This window comes from Maniola hyperantus, chromosome 14 (genome assembly GCF_902806685.2).
Source record: "Maniola hyperantus chromosome 14, iAphHyp1.2, whole genome shotgun sequence".
Lineage (NCBI taxonomy): Eukaryota > Metazoa > Arthropoda > Insecta > Lepidoptera > Nymphalidae > Maniola > Maniola hyperantus.
Window position 1 is genome coordinate 6,006,547 of NC_048549.1, and position 22,730 is coordinate 6,029,276.

General features: G+C 36.3%; 2 protein-coding genes across 10 annotated transcripts; one reads left to right on the top strand and one right to left on the bottom strand.

Annotated features, from left to right (window-relative positions):
• Window positions 1-1,761: 1,761 nt before the first annotated feature.
• Window positions 1,762-4,088, top strand: Uev1A (Ubiquitin-conjugating enzyme variant 1A). Its single transcript, XM_034975356.2, has 4 exons — window positions 1,762-2,028; window positions 2,137-2,279; window positions 2,556-2,681; window positions 3,089-4,088. The coding sequence occupies exons 1-4, from the start codon at window positions 2,004-2,006 to the stop codon at window positions 3,227-3,229; spliced, it is 435 nt and encodes a 144-aa protein (XP_034831247.1). The 5' UTR covers window positions 1,762-2,003; the 3' UTR covers window positions 3,230-4,088.
• A 605-nt stretch (window positions 4,089-4,693) lies between these two features.
• On the bottom strand, window positions 4,694-21,945 carry LOC117988514 (SNF-related serine/threonine-protein kinase-like). 9 transcript variants are annotated; one of them, XR_011237575.1, is made up of 12 exons: window positions 21,705-21,824; window positions 21,494-21,553; window positions 21,089-21,386; window positions 20,577-20,782; window positions 19,507-19,842; window positions 19,139-19,429; window positions 16,156-16,276; window positions 15,767-15,925; window positions 15,123-15,444; window positions 13,692-13,846; window positions 11,330-13,113; window positions 4,694-11,165 (listed from the first exon to the last, which is right to left on the bottom strand). XR_011237575.1 is itself a non-coding variant. In XM_069503191.1 (11 exons), exons 3-11 carry the CDS (start codon window positions 21,296-21,298, stop codon window positions 12,985-12,987), a joined length of 1,929 nt encoding a protein of 642 aa, XP_069359292.1. In that variant the 5' UTR covers window positions 21,299-21,315; window positions 21,494-21,553; window positions 21,833-21,945; the 3' UTR covers window positions 4,694-12,984. The 9 variants fall into 9 exon arrangements, 8 of the variants coding, with proteins under 8 accessions (XP_069359292.1, XP_069359287.1, XP_069359291.1 ...); XM_069503191.1 differs by lacking the exon at window positions 21,705-21,824 and adding an exon at window positions 21,833-21,945 and having other exon boundaries at window positions 4,694-13,113; window positions 21,089-21,315; XM_069503186.1 differs by lacking the exon at window positions 21,705-21,824 and adding an exon at window positions 21,833-21,944 and having other exon boundaries at window positions 4,694-13,113.
• Window positions 21,946-22,730: the final 785 nt, after the last annotated feature.

Sequence of the window (22,730 nt, forward strand, 5' to 3'; positions counted from 1 at the left end):
CATTTCTCAGTGTTAGTATACCTCTATATTTAATGTACTCTGTGCATCAAACCTACTAATGAAAGAGTCATCACATATTCTTTTAAAAGTACTTATGAGACTTACATTAATCTAAAAATACTTTTATACTATTATACTAGCTTCTAAAATTAATAATTGATTTCTTATCTAGCAGAAGAATTACTATAGCCTTTTTTAATCCCTTTCATAACTTTATTTTAATTAATATGAGTAGTAAAACGATTTGCGGATAGCTTATGTCACTGATAAAAACACCTCTCGAGTTGTTTCAATGAAAACCTCATTTGACGTAACATTTGTCGGGTTCTTATATGACATCAAACTTCAAAACGCGTCCGCAATAGCATTTTTCATACAATAAATTTTATCGATAGTGTAAATGAACTGTCAAAACATTTTTTTGTCCACATCTATCCTTTGTGGACTGTCTCACCGAACCGTGATAGGAAAACCATATTTTGACATTGATGCTGTCATTAAATGATAGATGCAGTCGATTCGCAATCGGCCTGGTTTTACGAGAAATGAGCTTTATCGCACCGTACATAATGTGGGACAAGGCTATGGCGCGTGGTGAAAATCAACTAACGTTGCCGACAAGTGTCCCCTTTGTTTTTGTTAAGAATATTCTAAACCTTTGTTCTCCAACAGCGCCCCACTGTCAATGTCATTCAAGTGCCAAGAGAGCTTTGTTGCACTGTAATCAAAGGGGGTGTTTCTTGTGTTTACTGTTCGTTCCAAGCATGTATAAATTAATTTAAGTCTATCGGACCGGATTAGGTAATGTCCGTGGCACTATGCGTGGCACCTGAGGTCCGTGGGATTATCATTATGGGTCTGCGCCTCAGTACAATGACTATTAGAAGTAGCCCTATTGTGACACTTACTGTTAGAGCGAGATAGCTAAATGCATTTAAGCTCTTATTAGAACGTGACAAAATGATTGTTTTGTCCTATTCACCGTGGCCACTTTTTTTGTTTGCCAAAATGTATTTGTACGTGAGTATTTGGCAAACAACGTGAAGTGAGGTTATGTTGACTTAAGTATTGTAAATAAATAATTGATTCGTTTTGTTGTTTTTGTTTTTGAAGTTATTGTGCAATGGTGGGTTGCAGTATACTAGGCTACAATAGCCGAAGCGAACGTAAAATAGACGGAATAACATTTACACATTTACACTTACTCACACACACACACGCACACACACACACACACACACACACACACATAGTTTTCCTTTGCAACAATCTAGGTTCATACGTTTATTTAAATGTAAAACGCTATAGATTAACAACTTTCTGCAAAAAATGTATTTATTTATTACTTTTTAGATAACCGAGGGAGAGGGCTGGCTATCCTTAACACAGATCTAAAAATCTAGCTAGGATAGCCAGTTCTTGATCTTGTAACATTCATAATATTAAGCACTAATTGTTCAAGATCAAACCCATGTATGTGTGTTTAAAAGAAAAAAAAATAAAAAAAAAAAAAAAGAAAAAAAAAAAAAAAAAAAAAAAAAAAAAAAACATTTCACAAGTAAGTACCTCTGCTTGAGCGAGAGGGACTGAGGGGGTCACGCTAGTTGCATATCTGGGCATATCTGTGGTCTACGCCATTGACTATAGTTTAAGGTCTACGCATGGTCTATGGGTCTACGGAAAGCGGAAATAACACAGATATAGTCCTTGTTCTGAGGGAAATAAAATAATTGTCTTTGGTGGATGACATTTGTGATAATTGTCAAAGTCAGCGCAGAATAGAAAAAGAAAATAGCCTAACTTCGTTGATTCGGATTTAACTTTGAGTCTTTTGAGTACTAATTTGTGTGAATCATTTAAACTAAATGAAATTTAATGACATTGTTACAAATACGTTTATGTAATTAACGATCTCATGAGAAATATTTACAGTTTATGTAGATATTAGAGTTCCTGTAGAAGTTATTTTCTGAGTAGTAGTGAGCGCCGGTAAAATTGTGATCATGGCGAACCCGTCATCAGGCGTTGGTAAGAACTTTATTTTACACTTATTATGCCGTCTTTTTTCATAGCAGATTTGTTTTGTAGTCCAATTTCTTTAAATTTTATAGTTACCATTGATTTTATTTTTCTCAGTGGTTCCAAGAAATTTTCGTCTTCTAGAAGAACTTGAGCAAGGTCAGAAAGGAGTGGGTGATGGAACGATTTCTTGGGGTCTCGAAAGTGATGATGACATGACTCTTACGCACTGGACTGGCATGATAATTGGTCCTCCCAGGGTAACTACACATTTACATTTAACTTGTCTGCTGTTTTAGATATGAAAATACCACTTTTTGTTGATATTATACAAGCATCGTTTACAATAACATACCTTTTATTCCAATTTCATACAAGTTGCAGCAGCTGATTTCAATTGTGTTGTCATGTAAATTAGATTAAGATAAAAATACATCATTATTGATCTTTACTCTTTGTCCATCTTTAAGTGTGGTTCTTGTTTTGTTGTATCTATTGAATTTTAAAACTTATTATCGCATTTCTTTACATTTTAGACTCCATATGAAAATAGGATGTATTCTCTTAAAATTGAATGTGGCACCCGGTACCCAGATGAGCCTCCTACTGCTAGATTTATCTCCAGGATTAACATGAACTGTGTAAACAGCCAGACCGGACTTGTAAGTATTAATTCCAGTATTTTTGATACGACTTAAAAGTTAAATAATTGTACAAATTAATAAGCAAACATTATTTTAATGCTGTAATAATGGTCATCATCCTGATTAACCCATTTCTGGCCCACTACTGAGCATGGGTCTCCTCAGGATGGATTAACCATTAACCATAGTCTGCAACACTGGCCCAATGTGGATTAACAGACTTCTAATTAACACACATCTTTGAGAACATTATGGGCAACTCTTAGGCATCTCACGATGTTTTCCTTCACTATTAAAGCAAGTGATATTTAATTGCTTTAAATGCACATAACTTCAAAAATTAAGAGGTGAGTGTCTGAGATCAAACCCCAGACCTCTAGAAAACAAGACGGTAACAATGTTTGAGAAATTATTTGCTTTTCTAGGTGGACAATCGACAAGTCCCAATTCTTGCTAGATGGCAGCGTGATTACACCATCAAGACAGTGCTGCAAGAACTGAGACGCCTTATGACTCTTAAGGAAAATATGAAGCTTTCTCAGCCCCCAGAAGGAAGCACTTTTTAGTTATTCTGATATAACTTGTCTCAATGACCCAATCTGCTCCACACTTTGCTAAATTATAATTTACATAATATTATATTCATATATTTTCAAACATATCCAGTTAAATTGTAATCATTCAGCCAGCATCTTCTATAATGCTCAGGCCAGTGTATTTTAAAGTTTCTGTTGTGCATTTATTGTAATTTTGTATTAATAATCAGATAGCAAATTGTTTCCTCTAAGTCTATTGAATAGTTTGTGTGTTTGGATTGGGTGGAATATATAATTATTATCTTCTAAGATTTCACTTTAAAAATGGCTCCTAAATCCACTTAGAGGGTAACACTCCTTTATTTATCTCTACCTAAATTATTGTGGCCTTTAAAGTCAAACTTTCTTTTTGTATGATTAGAGCTAAACTTACGTTACATTTTTCAGGTAAGAGATTTGATGACTACACTTGAACATCCAAATATGTTCTTAAATGTATGCATAACAACATGCAAAACTCCAAACAAATAAAAATATTTCTATTAAAATGTATTATAATCACAGGCTTAAGTTAAAAAATTGATTTTCTTAGTTTTAACAGCAAGTGTAAAATATTTTAGGAAATCTTTATTTCTTAGAGACTTAAGATAAAGTAAAACTGTTTCATTGTAAGGCTTTGCATCATAATTTGAATTGAACACATTGGTTAAAACCATATTGCTTATTATTAATCTAAGAATATTACAGTAGATTCCTTTAAGAACATAATAACTGCTGTGTGATTTTGTTGTTATAAAACCAAAATGCTAAGTCATATTGTTTCATAGCATTAATATTTTTACTAATGTATAACTACTAGCAAAGGTAAATAAATCAAACAATACTGTCATGGACATTCTTATTTGCTTCATTTTATAATAACTCCTTAGTGTTTAAGTATTAACATAGTTATTAAGTATTTATTGTTACTAACACATAATGGATCAATTGTTGTCCGATTTAATAAATAAATTGATTGATAACCAGGCACATAGTGAAGAAAAACTGGTCAAGTGCGAGTCCAAAGGGTTCTGTACTTTGATTCATTTTTTTACGTACGTATCTGCGGAATTTCGACTATGTACGGGTGCAACGTATCTGCGGAATTTCGACTATGTACGGGTGCAACGTATCTGCGGAATTTCGACAATTTACGGGTGCAGATCTTGCGATGCTTTGCGGTACGATAGTAGAAAGGTGAAGGAGGAACCAGCTCAAAAAGTTCTTCAGCATACTCTCCTAAATATATCCTGTAAATTACCGATAGACATGCAACTTAGCGCCGATGTTCCATACTTTGACGTTTAGAATTGACCAGCGTTTCACGATATAAAGCCCGCTGACAGACACGGATAGACGTACAGCGGAGGCTTTGTAATAGGGTGCCGTTGGCACCCTGCTGGTACGGAACCCTAAAGAAAAGCAAACTAAAATGATTTAATTAAAACGCTTGAAATTACTTTTAACATTTATTATTCAGTAGGGCTACATCATAATATTATAACTGTACACAGTAAGAAAATATACAAATATAGTAAATGAGGTGCTTTTAATAAAATATATAAATACATACCTACTATCCTACTATGGCGGAGGGAAGGAGTATTATGTATTATACCAGCTTTGAACAAAGTTCCAAGCTTTATGATATTGAACATAATCCTTATGTTAGAAATTAGAATATTATGTATCTACCTGATTCTAAACTCGTGAACAAAGAAAGCGGTCGTTCACAATTAACGCCGGTGTGTTCAGCCAAGTTCTTATAAGAACGGCGACTCACAGACAGTGTGTATTATGGAGTAAGGGCCAGGCCTTCGTTATCTTATAAACTCTTATAAAGTTTCTCTGCGCATTATCCTCAACACAAGGAGGAACGATCAGTGACTGAAGTCGCTGATCGTTCCTCCCCGTGCTGGATCATGGTGACTTTGGCACCTTTTACGAATTTTAGTTACTACAAATAACGCTATAAAACTTTTTCTTTCATAAACTATTAAGATTTTTGAAACCATCGCGTCGTCTTCGTTTGCTCGCAAGTTTAGTAGGTACTTAGATTAAATTTAAAGTATGGACTATGGTTTTAACTGACAAATATTAATCCAAAAGTCCAAAAGTCATTTGTGGGTATGGGTATAACCTTTTATAATAAAATCCCGCAAACTATTTTGGACTTACCTTTGCACAAGTTTAAAAAATCTATTAAAAATATGCTCCTGAAAAAAGCATATTACACAATTGAAGATTATCTAAATGATAAAAGAGCGTGGATTTGACCTGCAACTCGTTCCAGCAACGCACAAGACTGCAAATACTATTTTATGCAGGGCATAATCTTGTACCCATATCAAATATTTGAAAAGAGCAACCGCCGAGTTTCTTGCTGGTTCTTCTCGGTAGGAAAGGCATTCTGAACTAGTGGTAGATGCATCCGACTATTCGAAAGTACTTGTAAAAGTTTATTTGAATAAAAAAGATTTTTATTTTATTTTAATCTACGTTGAGTTTTCTCAGTAATTTGTTAAATAATATTGTGTAATGTTATTATTACTAGCGTTAGACCAGTATCAGATCAATAACAGTGGTTATGATGGTATATGGCTATGACAATGTAATTCAAAGAAGATATTAGATGTATAAATAAATACAAATCAGGCACATATAAAACCGTAGGAACAAACCGACAGTTATTTCGGCGTATGTATATCTGTATTCAAAAAGCGCCATTGTTTACAAAGACAAATCTATAATAATTATTCTTTGTATAAAATCGGACCTTTGCTAGACACTAAAAAATTACGAAATTTTTAAACATTATCGGTGGATTTTTGCTTTTTTGTAAATTTTATATCAGTTATCAGTAAGTACCTACTGACCTCATGATTTCTTACTAGGGTACTTTAGCAACAACTGGATAAGATTATACGTATTCGTTCGGATGAGAGTATTGCGTAGTGGGATTATAGACACAATGAAAAGTGGGGCTCTGTATGTAACTGAATACCTACAAACAAATAATAAAAGTGCTATACAAAATCCATCCTACATTTTTAAAATTGTGACTCCTCAGTGTCTAACAAAGAATAATTATATATTATCATAATTTTTCAATACACTGGTTCCTAAATATTAAAAACGAGGTAATTATAAAAATTCATATAATATTGCTTATAGAATTTTTGTGTGATTTTAAATTCACATCACTTTAATTTAAATGTCATCTACATTTTTAAATACTACTTTGTACTACTGATGTACAAACCAATATTAGTTATAATACAATATTATTGATTGATAGATAGATTCTTCAGACAATGTGTCTAATTCTGTCGAACACACAGGCATACATTTAATGCTGTCCTTTTCCACATGGAGCAATATGAAAGGAATAGCGAATAGTAATTTAGATCTATCATTTTACTTTCGTTTATCAACAGGATTAGCCACACTGGCTTTGTACGCAATACAAACTAAACTGACAGGTCTAATTTTATTTAAAGCAAGCTGCCCTTTTCTACTGAGAACAGTATGAAACTGCACCTCTTCAAGTCATAATTTTAGAAAATTTTGCGTTAATTGATATTAAATTATCGAGTTGGAACAGTATATACATTGGTGTCTATTCGATTGTACATAAATCTTTAAACTATATTGATAGGTCTAAAAATAGTATATGCCATCCTTATCGCAATGTTCCTTCCAGAAAAATTAGCACCAAAACCTGTCAATCTAGTTTACACATTTGTGTACAATCAAATAAACTCCAATGAATCCTTTAGGTATAATAAATCACAAGCGTAGCGTAACTGTAATTTTAGTTCGGAGACGAAATATACAAATAAAAACCTAAAGCAATCAATAAAAACCTGAGTTTTTCACATAGACAAAGAATGTATAATCACTTATGTCAAGTTACGCTCATGTTTTAAATTTATTTTATCATTACTAAATCCATTTATGTGATCATTACTATTTATGCTATCAACAATGCTGGATGTTGGCACAAGGCGTATAAAGTGCACAATGAAGACTAATCTTTGGTCTAGATATTCTATTGCAAAATTAGATCACAAATCCAAAGACATTACAAATTAAGAAACACACACACATACACAACTCAAAATTTAAAATTCAAGAGTAACTATAAAATTTAAATAGACTTTTTATTTACAACAATTTAAATAGGTATGTACATAAATATTTTAATATACAACATTTAACTTGTTCAACAATAAATTTATAATATAATTGCATACAACTACTTACTGCAAATCATAGAACAGAAAATCGTTAACAATTTTCGCTACATCTATTGCCTACGGCATTCATAATTATTATTACAGTTAAACGTAAAATATCACCTACATACAAATGATTTAAAAGTTGAAAGTACAACAACTTTATTCAACTACTATTCATATTCTAAAAGTACAATAATTATTCATTATTCACACAATACTTTCTTTCCGTTTTGGGTCCTTATGACCACTTCCCGACGCAGCCACTATTCGATACGAGTCAGACCAAAAATAGATATTGGGGTTTTTTGTTAAGAAATTCTCAATACTAGACCGAAGTTAGGAAGTTCGCGATGGGTCACCCGCGTGCCTCAGAGCACATAAAGCCGTCGCCGTCGGTCTAAGCATGATCTCTCCCCGTTCGTGTCGGATTACCGTCCCATCGGGCTATGAGGAGAGTGAGGGAATAGTGCAGCTGTGTTTGCAAACACACGCTGCAGCATCAGGTCATGGTTAGGAACCATATTCTTGCAATCTATATCATATAAGTAACAGGATACAAAATTACAAATCGATAAGACCTGTGGAAGTTGCTCTCATTCCTTCATCAATCAACTAGAAAGGAGCTGATAATCTCAAATGGCCTGAACACATTTTCTTGGCTCATAGCTAAGAACACTCGATCGAGTCACCTTTCAACCAAAAAAACTAAATCAAAATTGGTTTATCCGTTTAGGAGCTACGATGATACAGACAGATACACAGACACAGATAGGTACACACGTCAAACATATAAAAACACTCAAATTATATTGCTAAAATCTATCTGAAAATGTGAATTTGAATTTTATCAATGTAAAAATATAAGTGGGGTTTTCGAGAAGTGCTGGCCATACTGGGAACATATTATTATGTTATAGTCATATATGGAAGTGGTTATATCAAGTGGTCATACGGGGAATGGACATACCGGGAAATGGTCATATTGGGAAGCGGTCATAACGGACCGAAACGCTTCATTCGATCACTACATTTCTCTTTGACTAGCTACAACGCAAAACATATTGAGGCAAAGAGCACATGTGTTATAAATAAGCATTAAACACAATTATTGGTTATTTCACACTTTCAAAACACGAAAAAAAACTACGAAGTACCTAAATGATGTTATAGCACCAAACAGCACAACATTTATATAAACAGTATTATGTAGAACAATGGTTTGTAATGTAACTCAAAATGTAACTGCAATATATTATAAAAAGAGTCTTGGACTGTAGTAATAAAATGATGTGATTTTGTATAGCGGTAGGTTGTGGGGCTAGAATTCATTATTAAAGAGAAAATTTCAAATAAAATAAAAACCGGCCAAGTGCGAGTCAGGCTCGCACAACGAGGTTTCCGTACTACAGTCGTATTTTTTCGACATTTTGCACGATAATTCAAAAACTATGGTGCATAAAAATGTGTTTTAGAATGCACAGGCGAAAACCTTTCATAGGATACCCCGCTTAATATAGTTATCTTACTTCGAAATTTGGAAATACTAATTATTAGTTCATGACCACAATTTAATTTTTTTGTGTGATGCAAAAACAAATTCACGGTTTTCTGATTTTTCCCCGAATGTCTGCTATAAGACCTACCTACCTGCCAAATTTCATGATTCTAGGTCACAGGGAAGTACGGAGTACCCTGTAGGTTTCTTGACAGACCGACAGACAGACTGACAACAAACAAAGTGATCCTATAAGGGTTCGGTTTTTCCTTTTCAGGTACGGAACCCTAAAAATTGAATTTTTTGTCGTTTATGGATTGTGACGTCATTAATCACCTTCCGTACAGCGAGATGTTCATGTTAAAAATAAACAAAAAACGTGATTTTTTTCAAATTATTCTCTTTAATAAAATGAATTCTAGCCCCATAAGCTATTCGTAACTCGTTAGAAAATGTTTTAAAGCTGTCAAGAAAGAATGTAACTGTTTAAGTTTAGACATCTAATGATATAATATTTCATGCATTAGAACTATCACTAACTCTAACACTGACACAACGAAAATTAAAAATTAAAACAACATCCCTACCCATATTATAAATGCGAAAGTGTGTTTGTTTGTTGGTTTGTCCTTCAATCACGTCGCAAAGGAGTAACGGATCGGCGTGATTTTTTGCATAGTTACAGACCTGGAGAGTAACATAGGCTACTTTTTGTCCCGGACAATCAAAGGGTTCCCACAGGATTTTTGTAAACCTAAATCCACGCGAACGAAGTCGTGAGAGCATCAAGCTAGTGAAATTATAATTTACACAGTGTCTAAACTGTTTTCAAAAGCCATAGAAAAGTTGACAAGAGCACAAAAGTAAATTTTTGTGATAAAGACCTACCTAATTAAACGTTAAAAGAATATGGAATAGGCAATTTTTCGTCGAATAACTACAATCAAGTCCTATTTAAATCATTCGTATAGTACGCGACACGACGAGATTACAATCGGGGTGGGGACGCCCCGCACACCCGCACAGCCCCCACGCTAACCGGGTGCGGGCGAGTGCGGATGTGCGGGGAGTCCCCCGTCTCATACCCTGATTGCCATCTCGACCTGTCGCGCATTTTTCGTATAGGTGCATAGTGAGACGCCCTTGATATTTGCACTTTGCAGACGAGCCGGCTTAGGGTTATAGAACCCACATATACGACTAATCCACTATTAAGATAAATACTTAATAATTAAAATTTATTCTGCCAATCGTTATAGTCTTTTACCCCGCAGAATTGCTCTGTCTAGACTTTAAAGGTTTCCTTCGACCGACTGTGAAGTATCTCTAAGCTGCATGTGGTAATACATACATTAATTAGTTATGAAAAAATAATACTAGAGAAATAATATCAAGTCAATTTCGAAGCATCGAAGTAAAGATTAAGGCACTGCAAAAAACCGGTCAAGTGCGAGTCGGACTCGTAGACGTAGGGTTCCGTACCATCTTACAAGAAATAGTTTTTTTTTTTTAATTTTCATGGCGGCCATTTTAGAATTTTTTATTATTTGTATTATTATAGCGGCAATAGAAATACACATTCTGTTAAAATTTCAACTCTCTACCTAGTATGGTTCACGAGTTACAGCCCGTTGGCAGACAGACGGACGGACATCGGAGGCTTAGTTATAGGGTTCCGTTGGCACCCCTCGCGTACGAAACCCTAAAAAATGACAGTTACAATGACACGGTCCCAAATCACCTCTGATTTGTTGACACTCTCTTACTATTGGCTAAAATGCATTTTTTCAACCACAAATTCGGCCAATCACAACTATTGAGATTGTAATAATGATTGATGCAGTTTTTCCGTAATCGACCAGCTGGTAATGATACCATAATAATTATCTTGCCACTATTTCCCCCTATTAGTTTTCACTAGACAGACTCCAATTTCTCGAATTCGTCACGTCTTACCTACTGTTATTACTAAACCTAAAATGCAGCTTATTTAAGTCGTTCAATGTGGCTAATTCCTTTGTACACAATCTCTAAACTAAACTAAAATATCACGTCTAATTCTATTGCTATCCCTTTAATAATGATGCTTGCGGAAAAGGAAAGCACTAGATTTAGACCTGTTAATTTAGTTTAGTTTAGAGATTGTGTACTAGAGAATCGGCCCAATTGTCGAATTCAAGAGACATTGTGGCTAATTCCGTTGTACACAATCTCTAAACTAAAATAAAATGGCAAGTCCAAACCTATTGCTATCCCTTTCATAATGTTACTTGCGGAAAAGGATAGCACTAGATTAAGACCTTTTAATTTAGTTTAGTTTAGAGATTGTGTACAAGAGAATCGGCCCCATTGAACAACCAACCAAAATTATGCTAATCAACTAAAATATTGCTTCTACAGAATAGAAAATAGTCTACAGAATAATTTACACTAACGTCGATTAATAATAATTTGCCTCGAGATAATATATTGCTGCATTCTAAAATTGTTGATTACAATATAAATGATAATATACTCTACGGAGTTTAAAACGTCTTGCGTACTTCTTTAAAAGACATAGTTATCGCGTATTTTTTTTTAGACAGTCAAAAAGAGGATCCTAGGCAGTTTCTAGAAGTGCAATACACCGACGGAAAATTTAACGACAACAATTTCACCGGCTGAAAAGTTTATGGCCTTGCAAATTTTGGACTTTAAAAATAACAGACAGACAGACACTTTACATTCACTATGCAACCATTCATACTTTTACAAATCTTACGAACCAGGAAGCGCATAACTAATCAATTGAAAATTGAGAAAACGGGAATATAGCTTAATAATCTCTTTCTGATGTAAGTAACAGAAACAGACTGTAATCAGAAATCATTTAAACTTGCTAGTCGGCGAATCGTTTGCAGATAGTGAACTTTTCCATAGGTAAACCAAGGAAAGATACTAACTAATGAACCAAATAGTTGAAACCCTGTCGACCTAAAGTTCATTTTATATGCACATTATTATGAATTTGATTTGATAAACGATCACGAAAGTGTTTCAGATAACGTGGCCCCACACATGTTTCAACTTTTATCTTGTTTAATGGAAAGCTTTGGAAATATTGTAGGTATTATTGTATACGTAGGTAAAATATTTCTAAAATGCTATCAGTAAATTTATTTGGCGATATAAGGGGACAATAACGGCGGTTACGCACTCATCCGATCCGAGTCCGAGAAAATACGTTCCTTTTTGTTTTGTATGGTAGCTTTTGACACATGTCGTAGATAATCGCTGGTATTCTCACGGATGACAGATAGAACTCGGATGACGGAAGTGCAGTGCGTAATCGCCGTAAGGGTATATTAAATATATATACAAGGAAAATACATTAGACAGACTTGTCATGTCTCACCTCATGCTCACTGATTGCTTTGATAATACGTCATAATTAATTTAATAAGTATCCTCCAGGTTTCCTAAAACTGTGCATGTGGAGTATGAAGAATATGCGGTAAGACCCCGTAGTCATGCCGTTAACTTCACCTTTGTGACCTCATTTTATACATACTTTTTATATTAATAAAGTTTTCGTAAGTAATGTTTTCCTCGCGTACCTAACGTAATGAAAACACTACTATACATAGATTTGAAAATGTTGTTTTTAGAGATGAATTGTTGTGGTGGTTGTATCTTTATAACAAACTTACAAAACGGAAATAGTCAAAAATATATTTATCGAGCTTTCCTAAGGCTTCTTATAAAGGTAACGTCGCATTTAGTTGTTGTACCGGAGGTTAGGAGGACAGCAGGTTTTTGGTAAAAAAAAATTGGTGTGAAAATTTCAAATTCATTACAAAAAGAGAAATTCAGTTTTGCAACGAAGCTTCTTAACAGACACATGAGTGAGCGCAGTAGTATAGCTGCGCTTCTGTCGGGTGCCCCACGACACTCGCGCCTTTCTCGATAAGAGCTTGGAAAGCGTGAGGGTATACGATCAGGTTTAGTATCGCTCGTACTGCAGGTACCGGTCAGCACAGGCCGTGCAGACGGCGCGCGGAGGGCGCGGGGCGCGCGGCGGCCAGCAGGCGCAGCAGTGGGCGGCCGCACAGCGCCACCAGCCCCCCGCCCGCCCAGCGCGCTGCACTCGCCTCCTCCACCTAAGCACAACACTACTTTAAAGCTTCCTGTACATGAAGCGGGAGCCGCAGCGGTGCCAGACCGTAAGTTAGTGCAAACCAATAAAAATCGCATTAAGCCTTATCGGCGCCGCACCGTAGCCGCGTAGGTGCCGCAATTTTTTTATATGGAAATATAAGGACCGATATGTCATATCGTAATGGCGATGTATGGCCGTATGTACACAAGATGACGGCGGAGGGCCGAAGCGGGCTCTAAAGTTCGTATGTGGTTTTATTTGTTTACACTAACTTACGGTCCGGCGCCGGTGCAACTCCGGCTACGTGTACAGGAAGCCTTATAACCCGACAAGTAGAAATCGGCTTTTATGTCCCTAGATCAGTTAACCAAAAACCGCTCCAACTACAAAATAAAAAAATGAGGGAAAACCCGCATAAGCGGTACGCGGTTCAAAGTCAATCTAAAGTGTATCACGAGCGTAGCGAGTGATTCTCAATAAGAATACTCTATCACTGAAGTAAGTAAAATCCATCAAAAACTGAAGCAATAACAATAAAATTGTAAGCAGTCAAAGATTGGTCACATGAATAGATTTTACCTCAGCGATGCGATTGAGTGAGCGGGACTCCCGCAGGCGGCTCTCCTTGCGCGCAGCGCGGCGCCGGCGCCCGCCCGCGCTGCCCGCGCCGCCGCCACGCGCGTCTCCCGCCGCGCCGCCGCCGCCGCCGCCGCTGCCGCTCGACGATCCTCCTCCTGACAAGTGTCATTTTATTGTCAACAAGAATAGCTATGATGGCCAATGGCCAAGACGTTCGTCCGCGTGTATTTAGGTTTTTTAGGGTTCCGTACCTCAAAAGGAAAAACGGAATCTTTATAGGATCACTTTGTTGTCTGTCTGTATGTCAGTCTGTCAAGAAACCTACAGGGTACTTCCCGTTGACCTAGAATCATGAAATTTGGCAGGTAGGTAGTTTCTTATAGCAGATATTAGGGGAAAATTATTAAAAAATTAGCTGAAAACCATGAATTTGTGAAAAAAAAAATGTGGTCATGAACTAATAATTAGTATTTTCAATATTTGAAGTAAGATAACTATATCAAGTCGGGTATCATATGAAAGGGCTTCAGTTGTGCATTCTAAAACAGATTTTTATTTATTTTTATGCATCATAGTTTTGAATTATCGTGCAAAATAACGAAAAAATACGACTGTAGTACTGTACCGTACTTGGCCGGTTTTTAAATATTCCAAGGGAACTCTACGATTTTCCAGGATAATAAAATTACGTACCTATTTAAAAATACTAAAAAATCCGACTGCTAATAAATAGTAACCAGTAACTGAAAAGCAAAAAACAAGCTTTGCATTCTATAAAATGGAAATTGATAAGGTCATAAACATAAATACATATTAGAAAATGTATGGCAGGCGGGGACAAGCTAACAATCCTATAAGTAATGCTCTCAATGTATCAAGACGAATCTAATGACGTATCATTTATTAAAATCGGTTAAGCCATTCAGCAGTTACAAGCGGACATAGGAACGGACATACATACATACATTCAGGTCAAAAACATAACCCTCCCTAAGGCTTCGCTGCAGTCGGGTAAAAGTAGCCTAATGTCCATTCCCGGAATGCAATCTAACTCTGTATCAAATTTCATGAAAATCTGATAAACGGATGAGGATGGACCGTGAAAAGCTAGCAGGCAGACAGGTCATGCCTGCGCATTTATAATAATTAGTATATGGATTTTAAATTTCAGAACCGAAACCCAAAACGAAGGAATTCATAACCCTTTAAACTATTAGATTTTGCGCCTCAGTCTTGCTGTTTGTACTCCTATAAAGCATTTAAAGACATAAATTACGTCGCAAGTTTTAGCTTAGCGTCCTCCCGATGACGAATTAAAAGGCGGTTAGTTTTCCAGCCAGTGAATTGTTACTATAGATTTTGCAGTCGGTGAATTGCTGTCAATTTTTCACTCGGGGAATTCAGAGAACATTCCCTGAACCTTGAAATTACCGTAAGTGGGCGCAGGCGCAGGGGGCGGCGGTCGTGGCGCGGGGCGGCGCGCGGCGCCTCGCTCCTGGCTGTCACTGGAGTCGTCGTGCGAGTCGCGCCGCGCGCGCTCGCCCGGCGCCGGCGTCTGCTCGCCGGCTCGCTTCTTCTTCTCCGAGTCGTCATCCGACAAGTCCGACGACGAACAGGATCCAGCCCGGGCGCGTCTCCGTCGGCACTCGATACGTTGCCGCCGCGCCGGCGCCGGGGCCGGTGGCGCACGACGCGCGCTCTCCGCTTGCGTCGCTGCGTTCGTTACATCACTCGCACCTTCGTCGAGATTCACCTTTGGGAAATATTCTAGGTCATAAACGTCTGTTAACACTACGGCCCATTTGCACGAGGACACAAACTGATTTAGTTAAATTTTTAATGCTGTCAATTTTTAGCAAAATATTTGTGTTAAGTTTTTTTGGCACCTTATCCGTACCAAAAAATGACATAAAATAATCGCTCAGTGTCTAAGTGTCTAAGTAACCATATAGATATGGTTTGCAATTCATTTGCAGTTGTAAACGAAGTCTTATATAATTAGATTTAAAAGTATTGCTATCTGTAGCAGCAATGAACGTTGATTGTGAGATGGCCGGCGCTTCATTAGACAATACCTTGGTGAGGTTGTCAGCGAGCTGCGCGGGTCTGGCGAGGTGCAAGCGGCCCTCAGAGCGAGAGCCGCGGCGCGCGTCCGCCGAGCGGGCCGGGGGCGCCGCCACCGCGCCTTCCTCGTCGTCTTCCTCTTCGCGTACGATGCTGCATTTGCGCGATCGCTGCAACCAAAATACTCTCATTAATATAAGATGCTAATGAGGTTTATCATAGTAAAAGTCTTTAATAATAAAATTAATAGTATCACCTCACTACAGTGAAAATATTACTTTCAAAGGTGATCCTAATCAAATAAATGATTTTATGCTAGTTTCCATATGTTCAAATGAAAAAACGGAACCCTTATACGATCACTTGCGTGTCTGTCAGTCTACAATATAAATAGTCTCACTGGAGGAACATCCTGCGGCGTGCGCGGCGCGGCGGACAGCTGTGGCGGCGCCAGCAGGCCCCGCGACGTGAGAGACACGCCCAACACTTCGGGCCGCCTTGCGCTCTGCCTAGCTTCTTGTCTGCAATATAAACAAGATAAAGTAAAAAATCCTCAACCTGCCAACCTGACTCTGCTATTATAGTATATGAAGGTAGAGGGCCCTTCAGAAGACGATGGTGACTAACCGGATAAGTCAGGATTACAACATTTAAGATTAAACGAGCCTATGTGGGCGCACTAACAATATTCTTTCACTATGAGTAAACATGAACTAACTACCCTCAATGTTGATTATTGTAACTCTCACATACACTCACAATATTCTTTTTTTTTTTTCATTATAGGTACACGCTTGACCACAATCACACCTGATGGGAAGTGATTATGTGGCCTAAGATGGGACGCGTTTACCTAGAAGATGCCTATTCACTCGTTTTAAAGATATCCGGGTATTAGAGGTATCGCACTGAATCTTATAAAAAGCTATCTCAGTGACAGAACTCAAGTAACACAAATCGATAGGATATGCGAAAGAAGTAAAATGGAAAAGAAATACTTATCTCAACCGAAACTGATTACTCAAGGAGTTCCGCAAGGTAGCATACTAGGACCTCTTCTTTTTTTAATTTACATAATGACATGCCAAAATCAACTGATAACCCCATGGTTCTATTTGCGGATGACTGTACCGTTATATATGTTAACAAAACAATAAATGATCACAAATTAATAATAAATAATAGTATAAGTAATATAACACAATGGCTGACATCTAATAAACTGACTCTAACTCTCGAGACTAAACTAATGACATTCCATAATATAAGGAGCAAAAAGAACGAACATCACATAAATATTGAGTATGGGGGCAAAAAAATCGATAATACCGGGACAACAAATTTCTTAGGACTACAGATCGATGCCAATCTGACATGGAGAACACACATTGAATATGTTTGTAAAAGAGTTAATCAAGCATCGTATTGTTTGAACATGCTAGCAAAAAAAGTTAGCCCTGAAGTACTAATGACGGCTTATCATGGTCATGTAGCCTCTGTATTAAGATATGGCATAATATTTTGGGGCAACGGTTCTAACATAAAAAGGTTGTCCCAGCGAGATCGCTGCGTACCTTACTTCCAAAAACTTCGTTTATTAACAGTACCTTCATTATATATCTATGAAACCATTTTGTTTGTTGCTAATAATAAAAATATGTTTACAGAACTTGATAACAAAAGACAAAAACATAAATTAAAATTCCCATCACATAAAACCGCTCTCATCAATAATAGTTTTGACGTTATGGCAGTCAAAATTATAAACAAACTACCTTTGGAAATAAGAGAACTTGTAATTATAAATAAAATAGAAAGCCTTAAAAAGAAGTTATTCGAATATTTAATTAAAAATATTTTTTATAGTGTTGACAAATATCTAAGATGACATTTTTTCCTTTAGGTTGTATTGATGGTTACCTTTTGACATATTTTTATTAAATATCTTGTTTTTTATTCTTTTGTGACTAAGTATTTAATTTGGCTAATTTTATCAAAACTATGTACACGTTGTTAGGTTTATGATAACATATTGCATGCTAATAGGCAGAATTTGGCTGTAGCTTTTTGTTTTTGTAACATCTCCACTGTTTACCCAGATTCGCAATAAAGAAATTTGTATTTGTATTTGTATTTGTAATTGGTAGGAAACACATATCGCGGAAGAGTATTCCAAATCTTAGCCATACGTATGAGGAATGATGACGCAAAACGTTTCGTGGGTGTAGATGGAATGTCGACGACATAAGGATGGAAACTCGCCCGACGTCTTGCGGTTCGGTGGTAAAATGGTGAAGGAGGGACAAGATCGAAAAGTTCCTGAGCACACTCTCCGAAATATCCTATAAAACACTGATAAGCCGGCGACCTTGCGGCGGTGATCGAGACTTTGTAGTTTCGCCAGTAAAGGGGAGTCTTCGCCTATGAGTCTCCTAGCTCGACGATCAACAGCATCCAGAGCCGCTAGTTGGTACTTAGCGGAGCCATCGAAGAGGTGACTGCAGTACTCCATGCACGACTCTTGTTATTAAATGACATGAAATTACCCTCAACTACAATCATGATCTCTCACTTATCGCATGTGATAACTACCAGTGTAAAGGAACTAGATAAACCTAATCTACCCTACCTAGGTCGCTTTCACATCACCCCTTATAGTGACTCCCAGACTCCCAGACCGACCATCTAACCTAGCTTCTACAACATCAACTAGTCTAACCAACAGGAACCACATTAGGTAACACTAACAACTCTAAAACCCACGGCAAAACACTGTGTCCGCCAAGAACCTCCTCTGGCCGAATCCAGAACAATAAAGGTCTCAGTAGTCGCTACGCACTGCGCGTCCGATTTTATTGTCTCATGGCAACGGTAGCGACGATGATGTTCATTATGTTCAATGAGAAAACTGTTTACAACTAAAAGACGGCGTCATTATATATTGTTCAGGTATAACTTTTCAATGTCTTGTTTTAGAAGTTAGAGACATGAAAAGTAGCATTTAGGTATAAGTTTTAAATAATAGGGATCTGTAGGCTGTACAATCTTTTTTCAAAAATCAATTCTTAAAGGTGATGAAATAAGGGATTAAAATTTATAGGAGGAAAAAATTATTTACCTAAGTATAATATTAATTAGTTCAAAAAAAAATGATCATTCTAGAGCAAGGCAACAGCTAAAGGATTTTACGAAAATTCACCTCGAGGAGGTTAAATGGGGATTGGAAGTTTGTATGAAAGTTGTATAAAGCTATGTGAAATTTGGTAGTACTTGTATTTTTAGGGTTCTGCACCATTTGGAAATATTGGGAAATTACAAAGTGTATATGGATGAAATCGCTGGCAAATGGTAGTGAAATATTATAAAGTTGGAATGATACATACCTTTTAGATCTAAGCTTTCGTTCTGCTAATAAATAATAAGTAGCTGTAATGTGATTATATTCATTCCTCTCCAATTCTTCTAAAATATGTTCTTTCGTAGCAATAGCACCATTAACCATTCTTTGCAAAATAACAGCCCGATCTTCTTCAGTGAGGTCCTGTTTTGCAACCAAAGGTGTGTCAAAGTCTTCTATAGTGATACCTTCACCAGCTGTAATCCAGGGATCAGTTGCAATCTCTGCTAATGTTGCTCGCTTTTCTGGCTCCCTTACAAGCATTCTTCCTATAAGCCTAAAAGAACAGAATAATTACCAAATATATTATTGTAAATTAATATGCACAGTTAAATAAATTACAAATTGATGTACCTTTTACATGAAATTGAGACATGAGCTGGCATGGTATATTTACAATCCATAATCATAGTTAATGTTTCACTGTCGTTAGCTTCTTGAAAAGGAGCTTGTCCGCACACAAGCATGTATAATATAACCCCAAGAGACCACACATCGACGGCGGGCGCATCGTAGGAATCACCCAACAATATTTCAGGGGCTGAATAAGCCAATGATCCACATGATGTTTCTAGTTTTTGTCCTGGACAGAATTTATTACTAAAACCAAAATCAGTCAATTTTACTACTCCTAATTTTTCAAAAAATACTACATTTTCAGGTTTCAAGTCTCTGTGCACAACATGTAACCTGAAACAAAGATCAAACATAATATGTAGAAAATATTACAATAAAACCTTACTCTCGATACGCTGTAACATGTTAGCTTGAAGATTTGGCAAATGCAGCAAATCAGTCAAGATTGTACCGCTTAACGCGTATTGCCAGTGCTTCTACACTTGCCAACTTTGGACAAATTTTCTCAGAAAGTCCTACACTGCAATATAATGATGCTTTTCGCATATTGATGGGTTTGCCTAGATACTGTAGTGCCTTGAGTATGTTTGCCGAATCGAGAGTGTCTGATTTGTATGCAGTAATGAGGAAAAGAGTGGCTTCCTTCTGGCATCTCAGAACAGTATTCTACAGGTGGTTTGTGACAGAATGGCTAGCAATATTTTTACATATTGGCTATCTGTGCCATAAGAGTAATAAGAAATAGAATTAATAGATTGATTGACAATGACGCCTGTGAAGAGTTTTTTAACATTCACAGTTAGTTTATAAGTTTGTATGTAGAAGTTAATTTTACTGTATGTTATTTTAATTTCTATAATGGTATATTTTATGAATAGTATGTATACTGGGTTCTTTTGCTTTTAATAAAAAACTTTATTATTATTATATTATTAAGCTAGCCTTATCTAATTACTATACAAATCATGCCCATGTGGAATGGTGCTAAGAAAGACATAATTTGCCATTACACATTTAACATATTATTGTCAGTCAAATGTAAAGCTAGAAAATGATAAGAATATTACCTGTGACAGTATGAGATTGCACGGACTATTTGTCTGAAGTAATCACGAGCAAGAGATTCTGAGAGGCCAGATTCATGTCTCATAATATAATCATATAAATCACCTCCATCCCCTAGTTCTAGTATCAAATACAGCTTAGTCTGAGTGTCAATAACTTCATAAAGTCTTACTACATTAGGATGCTGAACTAATTTCATGCAGCGAACCTGAAATATCAAATGATTACAAACACCAACAATAAAAATTTAGGGTCAACATTTGAATCATTCTACTTAAGAGGTGCTAAGTAGATGAGAAATCTTTTTACAAATAATCCACACTAATATTATAAATGTGAAAGTGTGTCTGTCCCTCTGCTAGCTTCTCAAGGCTAATGTGTTAAAAAAAATGTCAAAATTTTATCTTGGTACAGATATATCTTGCCCCTCCCGCCCCCTCCGCCACTCTCTGTGGAGGCAGCATGATCCAAAATTTGCACACATGACCACAATAATAAAACATATCCAACTCACCTCTTGAAATAAATGTGATTTTGAGACATCATCTAATTTACTTTTATCAATTACTTTTACAGCAACTTTTTCTCCTGTGAAGACATGCCGTGCTAATTTTACAACAGCAAAATGTCCCGAGCCAAGAGTATCCAGCAAGTCATATAAACCCGCTATTTTAGTATCATAGGCTCCAACTGTGATGGGCACTCCACTTCCACAATTATTCATTTTGTTTGATTAGTCTGCTAATAAATATAGTGTTCACTTAGTTCAATGAATATCCCCCATATTTTCTATACACATTACATCTATCAACCTGTTGAAATTGTAGTAACTCATTATTATCTAAAGCAAGAAAGTTATAGTGTTTTCGTAGTTTAAGTACCTAAGTATACAAATAGATAGTCTATGATGTTGACCTACATGATAATCCTGACTGATCGTGAATGCACGGGAGAGATGTCTTCGGAATGTTACAACACCCTGAAAACAAAATATTGAAAGAACATAAGACTGTAAAGCAATAAAATTAACTTACGTGGATAAAGTGTATTCAAAACTGTTCATGGAATTCCAACACTGGCTTCCAATAAGATCAGCTCGTTTCATATAAGACAATACAACAGCACTTTACCTCTTAAAATGGATATAATATAAATAATACAAGAAGATTGTTTATATACTGCATTATTTTATTACTATTTGATAATATCGAACGCAAAATAAAGTACAAATTACAATATATAGGTAATAAATACCTACATAAGTATATATAAGTATCTACAAATTGGCCTGTTCGGAAAACTCGACACTTTCTTTTCTAAATTCTTGTTAATTTGCTAAACATACAGAATTTGTTTTTATCTGGTTTCACATCCACACGAATTTAATATAAATAATTATGATTTATTTGAGATTCAGCACATAGATTTTATATTTGTAGTTCACAAATTGATTCCAATTTCTAAACGTAAAAAATATAGTCCGTACCTCAGAGTACATTGAATACATAGAGATAGTATAATTAAAAATTATCCAAGATTAAATATGTCCGTACCTCACAAAACATAGAGATAGTATCGGGTCACAATTTTAGAGGCCCCGCACACGGTCAAGCATGTTTGTCAAATTTTACGTGTTTGGCAAATTTAGTTGATCGTCTGCGGTCGTTGTTCACGTGTTTGTTAAACAAACTACGCGTTTGGTAAATTTGATTGATGGTGTGTCAAACATGCTTGATGGTGTTCAGCTGTGTTTGTCAAACAAATGTTCCATTTTAGCTCCATATTTCGTTCAGTAAATTTTCATGTATGAATATATTTTACTGTTTTAACCATTCTCGTGCCAAACGTCTCCTTTTTTTAAGCACATTGCTAAAGTTAATGCAAGAAATCCTTTGTCCGTGGTACTCATCACTCAGAGCCTATTCTCAACGCAGTATCCCTTTCTGAATTCTGCGTCGAAAGTGACGCCTTGTTTGACAAACAGGCTTGTCAAAAGCCTGTTTGTCAAACCTGCCCGCCGATTGCCGTAAACTGACATGTCACATCGCAATAGAAATATCCTTAAGAATCGTGATCGTTAGGTGTTTGCACCGTGCTCTTGTGTTTGATGACCTTGATCAAACAAAACATCATAAAACGTAAAATTTGATAAACAT

What these genes read in the sequence shown, in the direction of transcription:
- Uev1A (XM_034975356.2), top strand. Translation starts at nt 2,004, where the DNA reads ATGGCGAACCCGTCATCAGGCGTTG. An exon ending in TGATAATTGGTCCTCCCAGG is followed by an intron (nt 2,280 to 2,555) that starts GTAACTACACAT and finishes TTTACATTTTAG; the next exon opens with ACTCCATATGAAAATAGGAT. An exon ending in TAAACAGCCAGACCGGACTT is followed by an intron (nt 2,682 to 3,088) that starts GTAAGTATTAAT and finishes TTGCTTTTCTAG; the next exon opens with GTGGACAATCGACAAGTCCC.
- LOC117988514 (XM_069503191.1), bottom strand. Translation starts at nt 21,298, where the DNA reads ATGAATAATTGTGGAAGTGGAGTGCCCATCACAGTTGGAGCCTATGAT. An exon ending in AATCACATTTATTTCAAGAG is followed by an intron (nt 20,783 to 21,088) that starts GTGAGTTGGATA and finishes TTGATATTTCAG; the next exon opens with GTTCGCTGCATGAAATTAGT. An exon ending in TGCGCCTGCGCCCACTTACG is followed by an intron (nt 13,847 to 15,122) that starts GTAATTTCAAGG and finishes GACACTTGTCAG; the next exon opens with GAGGAGGATCGTCGAGCGGC.